This window comes from Gadus morhua, chromosome 16, assembly GCF_902167405.1.
Source record: "Gadus morhua chromosome 16, gadMor3.0, whole genome shotgun sequence".
Lineage (NCBI taxonomy): Eukaryota > Metazoa > Chordata > Actinopteri > Gadiformes > Gadidae > Gadus > Gadus morhua.
The window spans coordinates 27,283,881-27,306,699 of NC_044063.1; the positions used below are offsets into that span (position 1 = coordinate 27,283,881).

Consider the following 22,819-nt stretch of genomic DNA (forward strand, 5'->3'; position numbering starts at 1 on the left):
CGAGCAGTGGTTCTAAAACCTTTTATACCACGTACAACATCAGAAAAAATATTTGTCTCCCTAAGTACCAGCATTATGATTATAACTAAATACAATAGCGTAGGCCTGTGGCCCTGTTCTGGTATGCACAGTTTACGCAGGAGGCACATTTATTCCTTGAAATAATATTACTAACTGGTAACTATTGTCAGCTGTACAAACAAGGAGCACTAGAACTGTCACACGCACAGAGCAAGTGACAACATTCAGAATAACAACTGTAAGCCAACAACCAGTGCAAAAAATGTTAGGCTGAATAAAAAATAATATTAAAAGTTGGTGGGATGGATGTCCTGGATGTCTGGATCAATCAAGGTCAGGTTCAGTCTTGTGTGGCTCGGCATCAATCCTGCTTCTGTATTTCATTTTTATGATGGCAAGTGAATAGAGGCCTTTCTCGCACAGGATTGTCCGAAAGCACAGGGTATTTGCTGTATTACTGTTTCCAAAAGTCCAAAAACAACTTTAAAGCAGACTTCACTGTTTTGTCACATGACAATTCTGATAAACTCTCCTGCTAACCAACAGTGAAGTCCACAGGTATTTCAGAGGTTTCGATGCTGATCGGGTTTCTCGCACTCGCAACAAACCGACTAGGAAACAGGTTGATGAAAAAGAATATTACAGGAAAGGCAAAACTTATTTTAAACCCCATTTTATTTTTATTTTATTAGGTTTTAATAACAGCTTTTCACGATCGATACCGATACCGCTCAGCTTTCATATGGAATATCGTTTGTGTAGATAGCATGTGTTGCCAGATCAGAATGGCAATTTCCAGCCTAATTATAGACTAAAAACCGCCCAATCAACCAAAAACCCGCCCAAATCTTAAATTGACAGAAAACCGGTATACTTCTGCAATTGTTATTACACAAATACACAGTTACGTTACAAACATACGCTGTGGTTACCCCGTTCCGCTTTTGTGATCGCCACAGGTGTGGCGATCACAAAAGCTGTGATCCGCTCTAGACTAGACATCCTCATGCTCTAGCCTCAACGGAAGACCAACTGAAAATATACAAAGCAAATGTTTCATTCGTCAGTTGCACTTTTTTCTTCTGTTCTTTTGTCAGAGCACTGACATGACTGTTCAACAGGTTGCTCTCACGCACTAGTGCTAATGCGACTAAATCATATAATTAGGGTGCCAAGCACAAAGTGCGAAGGCAACCTATTGTAATTGTTAGTTTTATTATTATTATTAAACCATTCATCAAACTTGGTGTAGTCAAAGGCACATGGGTCAAGATGGACCCCTGCAAATGGTATCAATATCGGGCTATAGGGAGCGGTAAAACAATTAACTGAAAATGTAACCTCTCCAAATTGTACCCAGATTGGGCGATAGGGGGAGCTGTATCAAATAACTGAAAATGCAGAATTTGGACAGAAATATTTTCTGACCTATTTCTTCTACAGTCATGAAATCCTGTAGACATTTGTATCTCCTGAGCAAATGTTCCTAGGAAACCCTATTTCTTCTACAGTCATGAAATCCTGTAGACATTTGTATCTCCTGAGCAAATGTTCCTAGGAAACCCAGAACCTGTAACCAAATGACAGCTGGACGTCCAAATTAGCCCAATCAATGATAGATGACTAAAGGCTGGGTTGACTTGAGTCAATCATCACCAAACATGGTCTATTTAAAGAAGCATAGGTCAAGGTTAACCAGGCTGAAGTTCATCAGAATAGGACTATAGGGAGCGCAAAGCGATCAATTTAAAACTTTAAAGAATCATATTTCCTCAGCCTTTTGACGTATGGTGATGACATTTTGTTCGCCCATCAACTGATCCAAGCTGAGGCTATTCCAGCGTTGTCAATTCCATGCAGAAACGGTCTTATTGGCTGCGTCAGGGTCTTAATGGTCTGTCAGGGTCTCAATGGTCGACAGGGTCTTATCGGTCTGCGTCAGGGTCTTAGGGTGCACTCACACTAGGCCATCCGGCCGTGGCCGTTGGCCGTTTTTCATAGCTAACCGTGCTCAACTGGCCCAATTGTTCTCTGGCCTGCACTCACACTAGGCCATCTGGCCGTGGCCGGTGGCCGTCGCAACTGTGGCCTGGCCACGGTAGGCTCTTGTACATATGTAATCACGTCGTAAGTAACACGACATCACCAAGCGTCTGCTGCATTGAACATAATAAAGTCTGCCGCCAGTCAGAGTTTTAACAACAATGGACAACAACACAGAGAACACAGCACTTGGCTGAGTCTGTTGCTTATTTGGAGCCGTTCTCAGATAGAGCCCACTCTCACTGCTGATTTTTTCGAATACGCAAACAAGCGTAAACATCGCTTGATGCCATGTTTACCGTTTAATGGGAAAGAAGGCTCGTCGCCTTTATTATGTCCATGGTCGTCGCATGGACTATACGTCATCCAGCTCAGGTTGCGTAGCCCTGCGTGTGTGCGTGTCGGCTCATTAGCATCTGTAATGTGGCGGCCCGTGCCGTAGCAGCACACCTCTCTCAAGTGGCCAAATTGGCCTGGCCTGGCCAGACTGGCCACACTCACACTGGCAGATTTGAGCACGGTTAGGTGTGAAAACGGCCACGGCCAGATGGCCTAGTGTGAGTGCACACTTAATGGTTTGACAGGGTCTTATTGGTTGGCTTTAGGCTTGGCACCTGTAAAATGCTGCTTGCAGCTTTAATTATTACATTTTTCAGAAATCCCTCTGCGTTCCACTAAATAGCGCACGTGTACCACCAGTGGTTTGCGTACCATTGTTTCAGAACCGATGGTAGGGAAGGGCAGGGGTGCCCACACTTGTTGACTTACACTTTTCAGTCTGACATGTGTGTTTGTGTGTGTATGTATGTGTATGTATGTATATATATTAGTGCTGTCAAGTGATTAAAATATTTAATCGCGATTAATCACATTAATGTCATAGTTAACTGCAATTTTTTTTCTATGCTAAATATCCCTTGATTTCTTTGTCCCATTAATTTTTCTCCTTTTAATGCTCTTACCAACATGGAGAAGTGCATCGGCTTGCCTTGTGCAAATGTTTTTTTATTGATAACAACATTGGCATATACTGATCAAACAGGACGATACAAAAAAAAAAGCCTATAGTGCAATTAAACGATGAACATACAAACATACTGCCTTGAACATAGTAGTCAGGCTACTGCTTCTTTGTTTTGAGGCAAAAGGAAAAAAAAGAAGAAAAAAAAAATTGCGTTAATCGCGCGATAGAAAATTGATCGCCGTTAAAATTGTTTTACGTTAACGCCGTTAACGCGTTTAACTGACAGCACTAATATATATATATACATACATACGTACGTACACACATCAGTGGCAGCTGGTGGTTGTTAAAGTGAGGGAGGAAGGTCTGTGCACTTGTTTGCCAATGGCCTGCTTGCACTGTTAGTGGCGTATGGTGGCATAAGTATGTGAGACTCAAGTTGTGTCAGTGTTTTGGTTACCTACAAATTAGCAGAAATGAAATGGACTAAAAGGGCAGAACGAAAGGATGCAAAGGATGCAATTAGTCAAATCCCCCGTTCGTCACAGCTTTCTTGGTTCACTGGAGAAGGCGGAGCTGCGCACAGAGTCTCTGACCTCTTTAGAATCATTTGTATTGTTGCATACTCCTGAATGTTTATCTTTTTTTATGAATGAAGACACCCGCATGCAATAATTAGTTCACGTCTGAGTGTAGACTACAAACGCATATAAATATGGTCAGGGATGTTCGTTACTGTCTATCACGGTCCAATAAATAGTGAACTTGATCACACTGCATTCCTTGGTATTGGATGTGTTTTAATAAAATGCATCCAATACACGGAATGTCCGCTGGTGACGCCACTGAGGCTATAGTAGGCTAACAATGCTCTTAGCATCCTACGAGTACCCCTGGAGTCCTCGTTAGCTATGAGCATTTTCACGACGTTCGTTACCAACGATGCTTTCGGGAAACGGTGTGAAAACTGAACGATGCTCGTACGACGCACATCACGCACTCCACGATCCACTTAGGCTAACGATGCTTTCAGGAATCGGGGCCCTGGTCATACCAAACTGGATCTTTTTAGAGTTACGGCGTGTGTAGCTCCACGTTTTCGGCACGCTTTCAGACTTAGGAGTGCCGAAAAATAGGTGGACTCAGCGCGGCGCTCAGTGCGGCACTCAGCACGTTTATCTTGGCCTTACTTTTGGCAGTGGAAACGCCAATATAAGCGAACCAAGCCGCACCGCACCGCTTGCTGGAAACGCAAATATCAACGAACACCGCACCGCTCGGTGGAAACGAGGCATAAGAATGAGCACAGGGTTCGTTGGTTCTCGTAGCCTAGAATTGAGGGGATAACCCCTCTCTCTGGGCTGCTCCACAGCCAGGGCTCCTGATTATTGGTTCATAGCGCAGCCAGGGCTTCTTCTTATTGGTTCATAGCGCAGCAAGGGCTCCAACCTATTCGTAAATAGATTTTTGCACGATTCAAACCCCTTAGCTAGTCACACCCACTCAGAGGAGAATTTCCTCCTCTCACCCATTGAACCCCATGTTATTCACCGGCCACCAACACTGCCGGGGAAATTAATGGGAGCTTGTGGAGCTTGTGTGTATATATATATATATACACACGTGTGTATATAAATATGTGTATGTATGTAAATATGTGTATATATATATATATATATATATATATATATATATATATATATATATATATATATAAATATGTGTATGTAAATATGTGTGTATATATATATATATATATATATGTATATATATATATTAGTGGTGGGCCGTTATCGGCGTTAACGGCTGCGTTAACGCAAAACTTTTATCGCGTGATAAAAAGAATATCACCGTTAATCTATTTTCAAACAGTTCCTTGTTCGGACCCATCACGTGACTGAACTAACCAATCAGAAGCTAGAATTTAGACTGAGGTAAACGTGAGGGAATCAGAGAGGCAGATTCAACCGAATATCCTGACTGTGTTAAATATGTAAACATGTAATAATTGTGTAACATAAATATGTAAATGATTAACTGACTAAAAATTGTAAGTACATTTCTAGCAAATTAACAAATTAATTTATTCTACAACTTTCAAATATTTAACTTCTAAACCTTACATTATTATGGATTATTACACGGCTCTTCTCAATGCTGTAGACTGCTCCATTCACTTGCATGGGCCTTCCCAACGTTCAGCTGTCAATTATTTTTGTTTATGCTCCGTTCACTTGCATGGGCACTTCACAACTTCCGGCGGTGAATTATATTTGATAATTGTGATGCGTCAACTGCCCATGCAAGTGAACGGAGCATAAACAAAATTATATTTGATAATTCACCATTGCCCAGTATAATTGACCGCTGTCAAGGTAAACAAACAGATTTTTTAATCTAGATTAATTTTGGAATTAATCTAGATAAAAAAATAATATCTATGCCCACCACTAATATATATATATATATATATATATATATATATACTGTGTGTATATTCATACATCAGTGGCTAGCGTGACTTTTGATGCAAGGCATGCTAATGAGAATCCTAAATAAATGTAAATACGCCACACTCATGCAACCCGCGACAGAAACCCTCTTATAAATGTATATCTATATTGTGCTAAACTAGATTTTGTCCAATGTCTGCTTATTATGAAGTGCATGCATTGGATTTTTCTTTCTCGTGCATTGAAACCCTTCCTGCCAAACCAGATCAATGTACCACTCAATGTATGACAAACCACTAATGTAATAATATGATGTTGTTTGGTGTGATGGTCTACGGGTGCATGCAACAGTAGTATCCTTTGAAATGTGTAACTTAGCTTAGTCCCTTAGCATTGTTGGTGTCATGAAGCTGAGGTGAATTCAGCTTTTCTCCCAACACACATTGAGCACTTTGAGCCCCTCCCCCCCCTCTCTTTGAGCACCTTCCCACTCTCTCTATGAGCCCTCTCTTTCACCAAAACGGGAGTTGACATAGAGCGCATGAATGAGATATGCTCAACACTGCATTCAAGCCTTACAACGTAGATTCACATAGAGCTCGAAACACAGCTGCACATCTCTAATCATGAAATGACTAGAGAAAATGTCGACATGAAACATGTCGTTGCCATGGCGCCGCGGATGGCAGCCTAGGTACTTCGCTCTCTAGTACTTTGTTTGTTTTTGTCAGTTTATTATGTTTTCGGTGGTATTTCACCAGCAACTTTTTCCAGAGAGGAACTCTTAATCATCCGGAATACCTCTACAGGATTTTATTCTCCAGTTTTCACAAACTCAGCAAGTTTTATTGAAATCCTGGTCGGAGGAGCAACGGTTCTCCTTGGAATCTGCCGGAGACGCATGACGGGGGAAACGAGCAGGAGCGCTTGTGAAATGAAGGAAGCGGGGACTACGCATCACGCTTCCAGCCATTCACCTGGCAAACGTCCGGTCCCTGGTAAATAAGATGGATGAGCTGTTGCTACTCAATCCAACCAACTCGGACTTTGATAGATCCGCTGCCCTGTGTTTCACCGAAACCTGGCTCTGTGAACGCATCCCGGAAAGCGCACTTCAGCTGCCCGGTTTCCAACTCATCCGGGCGGACCGCAACACAGAGCTTTCGGGGAAAACGAAAGGCGGAGAAATCTGCTTCTACTTAAACGTTGGTTGATGTACAGATGTTACAGTGCTGGAAAAGATGTGTAGCCCTCACTTACTCCGCGGGAGTTCTCCTCATTTGTTATGGTTGGTGTTTACATACCACCACAAGCGTGCGTCGCAGACGCGCTGCAGCAGCTGGCCGACCAGATAACGGACGTAGAGAAAAAACACCCGGACTCTCTCGTTATTATTGTTGGGGATTTTAACAACACCAAACTCAACCAGGAACTCCCTAAATACAGACAGCATATCAAGATTCCCACCAGAGACAAAAACACACTGGACCACTGTTACACAGTTTTGAAGGACGCCTATCGCGCTGTTTCCCGGGCAGCTCTAGGACTCTCCACTGTCTGCTTCATCTCATCCCAACCTACAGGCAGAAACTAAAAACTTCTAAACCTGTGGCAAGGATTTTAAAGAAATGGACAAGGGAATCAAAGCTGGAGTTGCAGGCTTGCTTTGACTGCACCAACTGGAGCGTTTTTGAAGCTGCAGCTACAGACCTAAACGACCTCACGGACACTGTAAGATCTTACATCCGTTTTTGCGAGGACCTCTGTGTGCAGACCAAGACCTTCTGCACATACAACAACAGCAAACCTTGGTTCACTCCTAATCTTAGGAAGCTGCGTCAAGCTAAAGAGGAGGCCCATAGTAGTGGGGACCGGGACCTATATAAGCAGGCCAGGAACAAGTTGACAAAGGAGATCAAGGTAGCCAAAATAAGCTACAGTGAGAAACTCAAATATAGCCTCTCCGCCAATGACCCTGCATCAGTTTGGAAAGGCCTACAACAAATTACAAACTACAAGAGACCATCCCCCCACCCTGCAGGAAATTCCAGACTGGCAGACGACCTGAATGACTTTTACTGCAGGTTTGAAGAGCACCCATTGTCACACCCCTCACGCACAAAAGGTTTTCCCTCATCACCCATCCCCCTCCCCCCACCTGCACTAACTATCTGCGAGAAGGATGTGTGCCGGCTCTTTCAGAAGCAGAAGATCAAGAAGGCTCCAGGACCTGATGGTGTGTCCCCCTCTTGTCTGCAATTCTGTGCTGAACAGCTGGCGCCAATCTTCAAGCGGATCTTTAACTGGTCCCTGGAGCTGTGTGAAGTGCCCACCTGCTTTAAATGCTCCACCATCATCCCAGTCCCAAAGAAAACCTCCATCACAGGACTAAATGACTACAGGCCTGTCGCCCTGACGTCTGTGGTCATGAAATCCTTTGAGAGACTGGTGTTGAGCCACCTGAAGGACATTATAGGTCCCCTGCTGGACCCCCTGCAGTTTGCCTCCAGGGCAAAACAGGTCGGCGGATGATGCTGTCAACATGGGACTGCAATACATACTGCACCACCTCGACTACCCAGGGACGTATGCCAGGATCCAGTTTGTGGACTTCAGCTCGGCGTTCAACACCATTGTCCCTGAAATCCTACATCAGAAGCTCACCCAGTTCGAAGTGCCTGTCACCACCTGTCAGTGGATCATCAGCTTCCTGATTGACAGGCAGCAGCATGTCAGACTGGGGAGCATCTCTTCCAAAACCCGGTCCATCAGCACTGGCGCCCCACAGGGGTGTGTCCTCTCCCCGCTGCTCTTCTCCATCTACACCAATGACTGCACCTCAAAGAACCCGTCCGTAAAACTCCTGAAGTTTGCAGATGACACCACCGTCATTGGTTTGATCCAGGATGGTGATGAGTCTGCTTACAGACAGGAGGTGGAACAGCTGGTCCAATGGTGCAGTCAGCACCACCTGGTGTTAAACCACAACAAGACTGTGGAGATGACAGTGGACTTTCGGAGAAGTCCCCCCCCACTCCCCCCCCTCACCATCCAGAACGACACAGTGTCCACTGTCAATTCCTTTAGGTTCCTAGGTACAACCATTTCACAGGACCTAAAATTGTGTCCCCACATTTACTCCGTCCAGAAAAAGGCCCAGCAGAGGTTATACTTCCTGCGACAACTAAGGAAGTTTAATCTGCCTAAAGAGCTGCTGACCACCTTCTACTCAGCCATCATCCAGTCTGTCATCTGCACCTCGATCACTGCCTGGTTTGGGTCAGCCACCAAACGGGATAGGGCCAGACTGCAACAGACAATACGGGCTGCGGAGAAGATCATTGCAGCTGACCTTCCCACCATTGAGGACCTGTACCAGTCCAGGGTCAGGAAAAGGGCAACAAGAATCGCCCTAGATCCCTCACATCCTGGTCACAAAATGTTCAACCTCCTTCCCTTGGGCAGGCGATACAGGGCACTGTTTGCCAAAACCAGCCGACACAAAGTCAGCTTCTTTCCCCAAGAAGTCTCTCCGTTGAACGCTCAGAATTAGCCCCCACCCTCTATTTTATTATTATAATTATTATTATTTATTGTATTGTTATTCTGTATACTTAACGGTTTATTTATATTTATTATTATTTATTTTTTTGTACTGTTTTCTGTTTTTTTTCTTTTTTATATATTATTAACAATAAGTTAAATGTTGAGTGTTGTACATAGAGAGCAAAGGGACCGAAGTCAAATTCCTCGTTTGTTCGCAAGCCTGGCCAATAAAGCTGAATCTGAAATGATCAGAGGAAAAACTACATATGTTCATAAATGATTGTTAATTAAAGAAATATGTAAAGATTTATTTAAGAAAATTAAGAAATTCTGTCGGCTTTCAGAACGCGTGGGCATGCACCACATTCACAGATTCTATGACAAATAAGACTTCAAAATGCAAAAATAAATCGCTAAAACATTATTTAATGTACGCATACTCCAGTCCCCTCTCTTTGTGAGCCCAGACAACAGTTTCATAAAGCTAATTAAACAGCCTCACCCCCTCTCTGTACTGCAATTGTCAATGATCAAATCAGGGAAATGTGTACCAAAAAGACAAAGTTGCCTGTGTTTGTATCAGGCAGAGGAATGCATAAGGGGATCATGCTCCCTTGTGTCCAGTTGACCCCAGGTAAAAGGATAACCCTAAAGAACTCCAGGAATAGGCTGACTAGATAATATAACCAATAGAAAACAAAGCTTCAATCGTTAAAGTGAACATATGGATTTTTCCATCACAATATCACCATAACTAATAGAGTGAAATTATTACCAATGTTATGTATCACTTTCCACTCTTGACTAACCTGCACACTTGATGGCCTGGCTATTAATGATGTTGATTGAGTATCCCTCAGTCCACATGTAATTTTGGCTCAGCATTAATGACATCAGTATCACTGTTCACTCGGTTAGGTCCAAGCCGTATAATCAACTGAAACTTGCCAATTCGTGACATTGATTAATCAAAACTAAATTAAGTGCAGCATTAGTAGGGAGATTATGTGATCATCTGACCACAAGGGAGTCATTCTTTCATTGACAAATACAACCATTCACTTTTTGTCATACCCCGTCAGTTACGCCAGCTCCACGCAAACCAAACATCCAACCAACCGTAAAATTCTGTTTTTTAAAGTAACACATTCATCTTGCAGCTGCTTGCTGCATAGCTCAAGCTCACAAAACCCACAACCTCCCCATCTCCCCCATTCCCCTTGCTCGCCGGCTATGCGTTGCTGCACTTTGAATAAAGAAGAAGAAGTTAGAAGTTATATATGTATGTTTCATGTATGTATATAAATATATATATATATATATATATGAAGAAGGAGGCCTTCCGGGATATGATATCCTGGAGGACTCCTGACTCGGTTGCAAGGTACCGACAGGCTCGAAGGGCTGCAGCGGCTGCCGTGTCGGAGGCTAAGCAGCGGGTGTGGGAGAAGTTCGGAGAGGCCATGGAGAAGGACTTTCGGTCGGCACCAAAGTGTTTCTGGAAGACTATCCGGCACCTCAGGAGGGGGAAACGGGGAACCATCCAAGCTGTGTACAGTAAGGATGGGACTCTGTTGACCTCAACTGAGGAGGTCGTCAGACGTTGGAAGGAACACTTTGAGGAACTCCTGAATCCGAATAACACGCCCTCTATGTTGGAGGCAGAGCTCGAGGTTGATGGTGTTTCGTCGTCAATTTCCCTGGTGGAGGTCACTGAGGTAGTCAAACATCTCCGCAGGGGCAAAGCCCCAGGGATTGATGAGATCCAGCCAGAAATGCTAAAGGCTCTGGGTGTTGAGGGGCTGTCATGGTTGACACGCCTATTCAACATCGCGTGGGAGTCGGGTACAGTGCCAAAGGAGTGGCAAACCGGGGTGGTGGTTCCCCTGTTCAAAAAGGGGGACCAGAGAGTATGTGCCAATTACCGGGGTATCACACTTCTCAGCCTCCCTGGTAAAGTCTACTCCAAGGTGCTGGAAAGGAGGGTTCGGCCGATCGTCGAACCTCAGATTGAAGAGGAACAATGCGGTTTTCGCCCCGGACGTGGAACTACGGACCAGCTCTTCACTCTCGCAAGGATCCTGGAGGGGGCCTGTAGTATGCCCATCCGGTCTACATGTGTTTTGTGGATCTGGAGAAGGCGTATGACCGGGTCCCCCGGGAGAAACTGTGGGAGGTGCTGCAGGAGTATGGGGTAAGGGGGTCTATCCTCAGGGCCATCCAATCTTTGTACTCCCAAAGCGAGAGCTGTGTTCGTGTTCTCGGCAGCCAGTCAGTTTCGTTCTCAGTGGGTGCTGGTCTCCGCCAGGGCTGCGCCTTGTCACCAATCCTGTTTGTGATAAACATGGACAGGATATCGAGGCGTAGTCGTGGTGGGGAGGGGTTGCAGTTCGGTGGTCTGAGGATCTCGTCACTGCTTTTTGCAGATGATGTGGTCCTCATTGGATCATCGGCCTGTGACCTTCAGCACTCACTGGATCGGCTGGCGGCCGAGTGTGAAGCGGCTGGGATGAGGATCAGCACCGCTAAATCTGAGGCCATGACTCTTAGCAGGAAACCGGTGGATTGCTTACTCCGGGTAGGAAATGAGTCCTTAGCCCAAGTGAAGGAGTTCAAGTACCTCGGGGTCTTGTTCGCGAGTGAGGGTACTATGGAGCGTGAGATTGGCCGGAGAATCGGAGCAGCGGGGGCGGTATTGCGTTCGCTTTACCGCACCGTTGTAACGAAAAGAGAGCTGAGCCGCAAGGCAAAGCTCTCGATCTACCGGTCGATCTTCGTTCCTATCCTCACCTATGGTCATGAGGGCTGGGTGATGACCGAAAGGACGAGATCGCGGGTACAAGCGGCCGAGATGAGTTTTCTCAGAAGGGTGGCTGGCGTCTCCCTTAGGGATAGGGTGAGAAGCTCAACCATCCGTGAGGAACTCGGATTAGAGCCGCTGCTCCTTTACTTAGAAAGGAGTCAGCTGAGGTGGTTCGGGCATCTGGTAAGGATGCCCACTGGGCGCCTTCCTTGGGAGGTGTTTCAGGCACGTCCAGTGGGGAAGAGACCTCGGGGAAGACCCAGGACTAGGTGGAGAGATTATATCTCAACACTGGCCTGGGAACGCCTCGGGATCCCCCCGTCAGAGCTGGTCAATGTGGCCCGGGAAAGGGAAGTCTGGGGCCCCCTGCTTGAGCTGCTCCCCCCGCGACCCGACCCCGGATAAGCGGATGACGATGATGATATATATATATATATATAAACCATGGCTACCAGCTTATAATAAACTTAAACAGGTTCATTTTCATGCTAACCTAATTTCTTTCCTGAAAATACTTTTTCCTTGCCATTTAGATGACTTATGGTTAGGGGTTTTCATATAATGTGGCCCAGGAAGTCTCTTCTGAGATTGTACTGTGATTAAGAGTTATACAAACTAATTTACATGACTGCAATATCAAGTTTCTGCAGTTCTTTTCTCCATAGGGGAGGGTTATTTGTTGCACCTCCTTCCCGTTTGGCCCTGGCTGCTCAGAACTTTACTCCCAAATGTGTTTCCCTGGCTACTAATATATATTGTGGAACCTTGAATGAATGAAGGTCCAGTCGGGAAAACAAACTGCTTTTTTGCATTTTATTTGAACCCTTTGCAGATTTTTAACTTGTTGCCAGTCCAGAGAGCAAGCATGTATCCATATGAAGTCAATGATCCTGAGGCTTGTTTGAGGGTGAGATCCAAAAGATCTATCCTACCATACCCAGTCCATGATGACAGCAACGCGTACTCAGTATTTGAGGTACTTGTTCATTGACATACATTGGAATTAAGCATGCAACCAAAATGTGGAAAAACATCTGATCATTTGTATACATTATTTGTTCATCTAGGGAGTGGGGCTGAAGATGTTGACAAATTTGGTTCTCAAATCACCTTCCTGTGTCACGTACAATGGTGTAAACTACTACCATCAACGCATGGGTGAGATTTTTTTTTATTGTCTGGGGAAGTATGTTTATGTCCAATAATCAGATACCTATAATTATTGTTATTAGTAGTAGTAGTAGTAGATATATTTATTTCGGTCCATCAAAGCACAGCACATACGGTCAACAAAGAAAAATAAATAAATAAATAAATAAAAAAAATAAAAAAAATAAATAATAATAATATATACCTATAATTATTCAGGGTTAACCCACACTCTGAACAGTACCCTCTTCAAGTACTGTTCAGAGTGTCACATCACATTGTGCCACTCTCATAGACAATATATTCACTAATGACATTGAAAACAATACACCAAGCGGACTATTGATAAATTATATAAGCGACGATCTACCAGTTTTTACAGTTTATGACAGGAACTATAAGATCAATAAGCCAGTCAAAAATAAAGAATACAGACGAGTTAGATCTGAAGAATCGATGATTGCTTTTAAAAATGAACTGCAGGCACAGAACTGGAATGAAATGTATGAGAAAATAGATATTAACAGTTAGGGATGCATCGAATATTCGGCCACCGAAAATGTCCGGCCGAAATTGGCCCAAAACATAATGTTCGGTTTCGGCCGAAGGAGTAAAAAAGCCGAAAATAATACACTGAATATTTTTATTTTTTATAAAAAATAAATAAAAATGTTTTACTCATTTATTTAAAGGTACATTGTTCTTAAATTCTTGCTATAAGGTCTGCTGGAATGTTAGAAAACGTTCAGTATTAAATGAATATTTTGTATCAAATTTGTAATTGATTTTTTTTATTGAAAAGCAACACACAAAAGTTTATAAAGGACATGTAATTGTTTGATTTATGCAATGGTGAAACATTTAAAGCAAAATGAATGAAAAACAGCAAAAGCCACATTCGGTATTCGGTTTCGGCTTTCGGCCAACTGTTTCAGTATATTCAGTTTCGGCCAAGAATTTTCATTTCGGTGCATCCCTATTAACAATGCATATGAAGAATTTCTCAGGATATTCAAAAATTATACAATAAAAACTGTCCAATAAGAAAATACACAAAAATTAAATACTCTGAATGTCCATGGAAGGGCCTACAAAATGCCTGTAAAAAGAAAAATACACTATACCAGAATTTTATAAGGCTGAAAACTGAAGATGCTGAGAACAGATATAAAACATATAAAAATAAGTTAACTAAAATCATAAGAACTAATAAAAAATACTATATTAAGGAACTATATTAAGGAATTAATATGGAACATACTGAACAGTGCTATAAAAAATGGTTCTGGACTCAGAAATTATCTTAAGTATTTTTTGGTTGATGATAAGGAGGAGTACAATATGGATGTTGTGGCCAACTGCTTTAATAACCTTTGTGTGAATATTGTTTTGGACCTTGCAGAAAAAATTCCTGATCAAGGGTCATCTGAGCAAAATATGGAAACATTTATTAGCAGAAATGAGTTCTCTATGTTTCTCACAGCAGTGGACGAAAGGGAAATTGTTGATATTGTTTGAATTGTATGGGTAAAAAATCAAATGATTGTGATGAGATAGATATGACTGTGGTAAAAAAGGTAATTGATGGAATAACAAAACCATTCACATACATCTGTAACCTTTCATTCCAAACTGGTACATTTCCAAACAAAATGAAAATAGCAAAAGTCATACCTTTGTACAAATCTGGGAACAAACACCACTTCACAAATTACAGACCGGTCTCGTTATTGCCACAATTCTCAAATTCTTGAAAAACTATTCAATAATCGACTGGACAATTTCATAGATAAACACAAACTGCTCACTGATAATCAATACGGATTCAGAGCAAATAGATCTACATCAATGGCTTTATTAGATTCAGTTGAAGAAATCACTAATTCTATAGACCAAAAACAACAATCAATAGGGATATTCCTATATCTAAAAAAAGCATTTGACACGATAAATCATGACATATTAATAGAAAAACTGGAGCGTTACGGCATCAGGGGTATAGTGGGCAACTGGGTGAGGAGTTATTTGAGTGACAGGCAACCATTTATGACACTTGGTGATTGTTCCTCTGTGTGTTTGGACATTGCTTGTGGTGTCCCCCAGGGGTCAGTGTTGGGCCCAAAATGGTTTATTCTTTACATAAATTATATATGTAATGTATCGAATGTGTTGAAACTTGTTCTGTTTGCTGACGATACAAATATATTTTTTTCAGGTGATGATTTATATCAATTAGTAGAGGCGTTAAATTTTGAAATTCCTCCTCATCCTCCTCATCGTCATCCGCTTATCCGGGGTCGGGTCGCGGGGGGAGCAGCTCAAGCAGGGGGCCCCAGACTTCCCTTTTTGAAATTAGCAAATTCAAATTATGGTTCGATATTAATAAATTATCGTTAAACTTGAGCAAAACAAAATTTAAGTTATTAGGATACTGCAGAACAAACGAACAAATAAAGATACAGATTGATGGCGTAGACATTGAACGAGTTAGTCAAATAAAATTCCTTGGTGTAACAATTGATGAGAAACTAAACTGGAAATCTCACATAAAACATATACACTCCAAGTTGTCAAGAAGCATTGCAGTATTATATAAAGCTAAACAGGTTCTGGATCATAAATCATTACACATCCTCTATTGTTCACTGGTTTCACCTTATTTAAGTTACTGTGCAGAGGTTTGGGGCAATAATTACAAAAGTACATTACACTCACTTTTTATTCTGCAGAAAAGAGCTATACGGACCTAGGTATAGGATCATACAAACTCATTATTAATGCAGTCAAATACTCAAATTAACAGATCTGGTTGAATTTCAAACAGCACAATTAATGTTTAAAGCAAAAAATAACAAACTACCGGCAAATATTCAAAAGAAATTCACACAAAGAGAAGGGAATTATTTTTTACGGGGATTGTTTAATTTTAAAATGAAAAAGGTGCGTACAACCAGAAAAAGTTTTTGTATTTCTGTCCGTGGAGTAAAATTGTCGAATAAAGGAAGAGCTCAAACAATGTCCTAACATAAAACTATTCAAAACAAGGTTAAAGATCCCATGCCATGCTATTTATGGATGCTTTAATATAGGTATTAGTTGGCTACAAACACAGTATTCAAAGACGTCCCCGAAATTCAGCCGTGGTGCAGAGTTACAGCCACTCCAAACCAGTCGCACATTGAGCTTCCCCCAAACGCGCTGTTTCGGTGGGCGTGTCAAGGCAGGTCAAGGAGGGGGGTGGGGGTGTGGCCCTGAGCAGCTTGTAGCCACAGTACAAGGCGCTCTGGTTACGGTGGGCGTGTCAAGGCAGGTCAAGGAGGGGGGTGGGGGTGTGGCCCTGAGCAGCTTGTAGCCACAGTACCATGCGCTCGCCGCTCTGTTGACGGTGGATGTATGCAATGGCTCGTAGAAACCCATATTATACATAGATATCTATATAATATAATATAATATATGATGTATATTATCACCTGGCCCTGCATGCGCTCTGTTTACGGTGGATGTATCGCAATGGCTCTTATAAACCCATATTATACATATCTATATCATATAATCTATATATATATATTATCACCTGGCCCTGAGCACCTTGTAGCCACGGTACCATGCGCTCTGTTTACGGTGGATGTATCGCAATGGCTCTTAGAAACCCATTTTATACATCTATATCATAATATATATTATCACGGCCAAAAGCTGTGTGAGCCTCCAGACGATCAAACGACCGCGTCTTCTTCAGATTGATGTGGAAGTGGAAGAACCAGAGACGTCGGAGAACCCGACGAAGTCCTTTGCGATTCATTATATCGTCTGCACACAGGTTTTGGCCGTGATAATATGTATTATTTGATATAGATATCGATGTATTATATGATATTATTTAGATGTAGAGCCCCAGGACTGTAACGCTGCTGTAGTTGTTATTAGGATCTTAACAACACGTCGGACTCTCGTCTCTGGTATTTCTACAACGAGACTCGTAGTGGGGGTTATCTCAGCCATGGTTGAGAATGAATTGGGGGAAAGGAACTTTGGCTTTGACTCCCTGAAGTACATGAACCACGACATGGAGGAGAAGGGGATTGTTGGCCGCGAATGTATCCCGCTTGAGCCCTGCTTCCCGCCGCCTCGGCAGCGGTCAGCGCTAATCACCGCCTCCTGAAGCGGTGGTCCATCGGCAGCGAGGCTCCGGCGGGAGACGACCGCGGTCAACAATCCCTTTCTCCTCCATGTTGTGGTTCATGCCTACTTCAGGGAGTCAAAGCCAATGTTCCTTTCCCCCAATTCATTCTCAACCATGGCTGAGATAACCCCCACTACGGGTCTCGTTGTAGAAATACCAGAGACGAGAGTCCGACGTGTTATGCGCCATCACACCAACAGCAGAACGGTTATCCAAATAACAAGGAAGTGTACAACACTTGCGTTACAGTCCTGGAGCTCTATATCTAAATAATATCATATAATACATAGATATCTATATCAAATAATACATATTATCACGGCCAAAAGCTGTGTGCACGTCCAGACGATATAATGAATCACAAAGGACTTCGTCGGGTTCTCCGACGTCTCTGGTTCTTCCACTTCCACATCAATCTGTAGTAGACAGAACCGCGCGCTGCCTGCTGCCTGCTGCCGGCGCAAGGCACCACCGCCCGGCTGCCCGCTGCCGGGCGGTGGTGCTTCGCGGCGGGGGTGCCTCGCGCCGCGGCAACCGGCGGCAGGCAGCATGTCGCAGTTCATGTACTTCGATGTCGTTCTGCCATTGCATTCAAAATTCTGTAACTAGCCTGTTACAACGAACTAAGCAACTACCATACATGTATTAGCATTTAGCACTAGCTCAATCACGACTCCTTCAGAATTCTTGTGGGTGGTTACGAACCAACCAAGTGGGCAGGGCCATGAATAATAGTTTGACAACGCTACGTCACAGTGTCACCTTATCCAGATTGGCTCATTTCTTCTGCCTTTTTCCTTTCATTGCCTATTGCATTCAGCAGACACACTGCATAGATTTCAAACTTACCACAGCTCACAAACTTATTCAGACCTATGTTATTTAACAAACAACAGGAAAAATGTGATTTTAATGGCATGGGCTCTTTAAAGGAAATGATTCTCACAGGGTACATGGATGAAGGTGTTTGATTTTCATTGGGGGTTAATTGTTTATTTATTTAGTTTGTTATTTATTCCTTTTTTTTGTATTTATTTTTTAATTTTTTTCTGAATTTAAATTATAGTTTTGATACTAAAATATATCAATAGTGAGATAATATCTATATATTTTCATGAATGTTTTTTGTTTATTTTGTTTATTTATTTCTTCATTTTTTTGACATGTGTAAGAAATTATAGTATACATCTGATATGAACATATAAGTTATACATTTTATTTTTAGAAATTATATGTTTGGATACGTTAGAAAATAATATATATATATAATATATATATATATATTTATTAATAATAAATGAAAATGTTAATAATTATTATTATAATGACTAAGGAATCTTAATTTCAATGAGTTACGGAAAAGGGGTGGGATTAAATAAGTGTAAACTTCTTCCCACTCCTTTTCGAACATGTCACAATTATCAAGTATTTATCATTTATGTATCTAATTATGCTTTCTATTTTGTTTAACATCAGTAATTTGTGTATGATATATATTTTGTTTTCTTTTACATGTTAAATTTCAATCAAATCAAATCAAATTCAGGGCTCAGTTAACATTAAACCTTTTTACTTTGATTAGTAACTTATAGGTTGAACAGTTACCCAATGGCAGTTGCGATGAACAGAATGGATGCTCATGGAGGTTCTCACCCTCAACCTCAAATCATAGAGACTGTCCGCACCTTCTTCCCTGAAACATGGTTGTGGGACATAGTGGAAGTGGGGTGAGCAATTTTTTACTTTCAGAATTCTACTTACTTGGATTTCGGAGTTATAAAGGTGATAGCTTAGAAACTGAGGGAGAGCGTGGTTTGTTATGTCGATGTGAAACAAATTCTCCATCTCGCTCTCTCTCTCTCTCTAGAAAGTCAGGTCTGGAGGAGGTGCACGTAACCGTCCCGGACACCATCACCACCTGGGAGACTGAGGCTTTCTGCCTGTCAGAGCAGGGTTTTGGCCTGGCCTCGCCCAAAGAGCTGGTCGTCTTCCAGCCCTTCTTCCTGGATCTCAGCCTCCCCTACTCCATCATCCGAGGGGAGAACCTGGAGCTGAAGGCGACCGTCTTCAACTACCAAAGCAGCTGTATAATGGTACAGCAACAACATTCCTTACTTTCATAGAATACCCCCTGATATGTCATTAATTGTACTGTAATGTGAACATTTACATGTAGACATGATTACATGTCGATTTAGATTCATCAGCTAAAATCATATTGTTGAGAGTTTCATTTTTTTTTACTTTCAGCTCTATTAAACTAAACCAAATTTGCTTAAAGGGTTTGGCTGGTTTGGTAAGACCCCAGGTTCATTGTTGACATAGTCTTTGCCAAGCTATTAATCCTCCATGATTTTTGTTCAACTCACCTCCTCTAGAAGCATTCTAAAAAAAGACAGTTGGCCATCAATTAGCATCAATCATATACCAAACGATTGTTAAACAACTCCCATAGCTGTATCTTTGTCGTGTCCAACCCAGGCAAGCGCAAACGGACTGCCCTGGCTAGGTAACTTTCTCCAATGGTGCCCATAAACAAATCTACAAGTTATGATTCTGTGTTTACATGCCACTGCCCATGCTCACACAGACGGACAAAACAAAGATACAGCTATGGGAGCTTTTAAATACTTGTTTAGGATATAATGGATATCAACTGATAAATTTTTGCAAGTGTCTACACAGGAGGTGAGTTAAACAAAAATCCTAATGATTGATTTACATCTCGACAAAGACAATGACCTGGGGTCTTAACAAACAAGCCACATCCTTTAAGCCATGCTTTCAATAACAGAGGGTGTGTGTTCTGGCAGGTGAGCATGAGCCCCTTAATCTCTTCAGACTACACTCTCACACCACTCGCCGGGGCCCAGCAAGCCTCCTGTCTATGTGCCAAGGGCCGCAGGACTCACAGTTGGAAACTGACCCCAACAGCCCTTGGTGAGGGTTAAAAACCCAGTACTCCAGTAGACTGAAGACATTTCACAATAAATCATAGACATAGTAGACCATTGAACCATGTGTTTTTATTGTGCTAAAGCCGTGATGTATCCTTGTATCTGTAGGGCCTGTGAATGTGACCATGATTGCAGAGGCAGTGAGTTCCCACACCTCGTGTGACAACGAGATTGTGAACGTACCCGAGAGAGGCCGCATCGACGTGGTCACGCGTTCTCTCATCGTGAAGGTGATGATTACACCACCCAAATGGTTTTGTAATCTGACAATCATTTTGAGTGTGTGTCTGTAGCCTATATATAATAAATATATATGAAATGTTTTCTTGTATCATTATTTTTTTTAGGCTGAGGGAACGGAGCAGACTAAGACACACAACATCTTGCTCTGTCCAAAAGGTAAATAAACTTTTTCTTTTTTTAAATGATAATTCAAAATAGTCATCTCGCAATTTGCATGATCACTATTTATATTTCTACATGTTATTTTATATATTTAGATGATGGGTTAGGTCATTTGAGAGAGGTTTCACAAATATTTGCCATAGTGAAAAATATACTTTGAATCATCCTTTTATTTTTACTTTAGTAAAAATAAAAGGTCAGTCAACTTTGAGTACGTGTACGTGCACGTGCACGAAGGGGTCACTCACGGGGGAGTGCAGTACGACCGTTTGATTGACGTACTTACTGTCCAATGCCACTCGTGGTTCTGAAAATCATTGGCTGGAGTTTTTCGAGCCCTGCCCGTTCCACAGATGATTGACTTGTTTAATTTTCATGTCAGTAGGCTACTTCTAACTCAGTGGCTGTAAGTGGGTTATGATAAGGATTTCAAGTCATTTTCAAGTAGAATTACACCGTCAGAGCCAGAGCGTCAGACTGGGCTGTTCTCAGCATACCGCAAAAAAATTAAGAGGGTTCAAGTTCCAGTCCCCAAATTCAGTTGAACCACTACCTGGACATTTGTGATGGACAGAGCTGCCTTCAGTTTTGGGCCATGAACAGGCGCACCCTCCCCTCTTTGTTCAAGGTGGAGGTAAGAGTTATGGCAATACCTGCACCAAGTGCACCTGTTGAACGTGTGTTCAGCCATGGTGGGGTGATAATGTGACCCCATCATTCACAACTCAGTGACAAACTACTGTCAAATTATTTTTTTTGCAAATACAATGCATTGTAAGTCGATATATGTTGTGAGGCAGCAAGATTGCTACCAGCTTTCAGGCTATTTCCCCTTCCTACAGTATGTGTATCTGATATCACTTTTGAAATATTCTTTTTTTTTCATGTCTGATGCCATGTGTTGCAAATAAAATTCTACAACATGTAGGGAGATTGAGTGATTGACTTGAACTGTTCTCGTATACAGCCACCTAGAGGTTCTATTTGATTCTGTTCATAGGTTGGAGGTAATGATCATAAAAACATTTTCAAACTATTCACATAATGGTTTTGGAATGTTTTGAATAGTTTGAGTTATTGTTAATGTTGAAATAAAACTCAACTTATGAACCACTCTCTTTACCGATTTTTAAATGTGGAAACTGGGTTAGATCATCAGATTTTTGTATGACTTGACTTGTGACTTGCTTGACCTGAGCAATGACTTGACTTGTGACTTGCTTGATTCTCACCACAGTGACTTGGGACTTGCTTGAGACTTGAAGGTTATGACTTGAGACTTGCTTGTGACTTGCACATGAGTGACTTACCCCCACCTCTGATTTATACTACAATGTCCGTCCGATGACCCGGTCCAGGAGGGTCAAGTTTCAACCAGATCCTTGTGATGGCCTTTTTACCTGCAATTATAAAGATTTTAAAAAGAGTTGTCTTATTTTCCAATTATACAGCCCAGGTTCAAACCAAGGTGCATATCTGGGGTTCACTGGGAATCTTATATCTTTAATAACTCCTCCAGAATCTGAATAACACTAATCCAAAATGTTTGAACTTTTACACCTGTCCAGAATATATGCGAGTAATTGCTGTTTAAGTATCCACATTGTCTCCAACAGTGCTGCTGTCTATCCAATTGTTTATTGTTCAGGTGTAATGAAAAAACTGATACCTTTTCCCACCCCAATTCCCTCCATCTGTTGGAGCTAGTCGAAGTGCTTTGGGTTTTCAGTATGCCAATCACTCACTGATAGTACAGTGTTCAATTCTAATTCCTACTTTGTTTTTACGTATAGTGTACTTCTCTCATTTCTTTTTTGGACCCCCTGTACAGTTTAGAAACAATTTGAGGGTGTTTGTTTATATTAACCTGTCAGCACTCCAATTTCTTCATTACCATCTACGGTTATTCCTTTTTTAATTTCTGTGTCAAATTCTCAATTGTAAGAACTTCAAAATATCCTTGTTTTCCAAGTTAAACTAAAATAAATCAGTTTCTCCAGATCCAAAATGGAAAGTTTTAGAAGGCCAAATTCAAAGTTTACTGTCTCCAGGAAGTTTATGTATTATATTTGACAACCTCATTCCCTAATTGGAGTGTCTTGAATCCTTTATTCAGCCCAAATAAACCAAGATATCAGTTTATCCCAAGCTGTAAATTGGGAATCAGGGACACTAGCGATAAAAATAAGTACAACAACTTCGGCATGAAATTAATTCAACGCAATCCACTTGCTGTCCCTCTGGCTGTTTCTCTCGCTGTCTCTGTGTGTGTTCTTGCTCTTCACTCCGGAATTT

The 22,819-nt window shown here is 42.0% G+C and overlaps 1 protein-coding gene across 1 annotated transcript in view; it reads left to right on the plus strand.

Moving 5' to 3' along the window:
• The window catches only part of LOC115560909 (alpha-2-macroglobulin), an 86,887-nt gene that overhangs the window by 36,854 nt on the left and 27,214 nt on the right, over positions 1 to 22,819 (plus strand). The window contains exons 16-22 of the mRNA XM_030380563.1: positions 12,663 to 12,806; positions 12,898 to 12,988; positions 18,745 to 18,889; positions 19,030 to 19,255; positions 19,976 to 20,102; positions 20,228 to 20,349; positions 20,467 to 20,518. Coding sequence (XP_030236423.1) covers positions 12,663 to 12,806; positions 12,898 to 12,988; positions 18,745 to 18,889; positions 19,030 to 19,255; positions 19,976 to 20,102; positions 20,228 to 20,349; positions 20,467 to 20,518 — 907 coding nt within the window. The remainder of the gene's footprint in view (positions 1 to 12,662; positions 12,807 to 12,897; positions 12,989 to 18,744; positions 18,890 to 19,029; positions 19,256 to 19,975; positions 20,103 to 20,227; positions 20,350 to 20,466; positions 20,519 to 22,819) is intronic.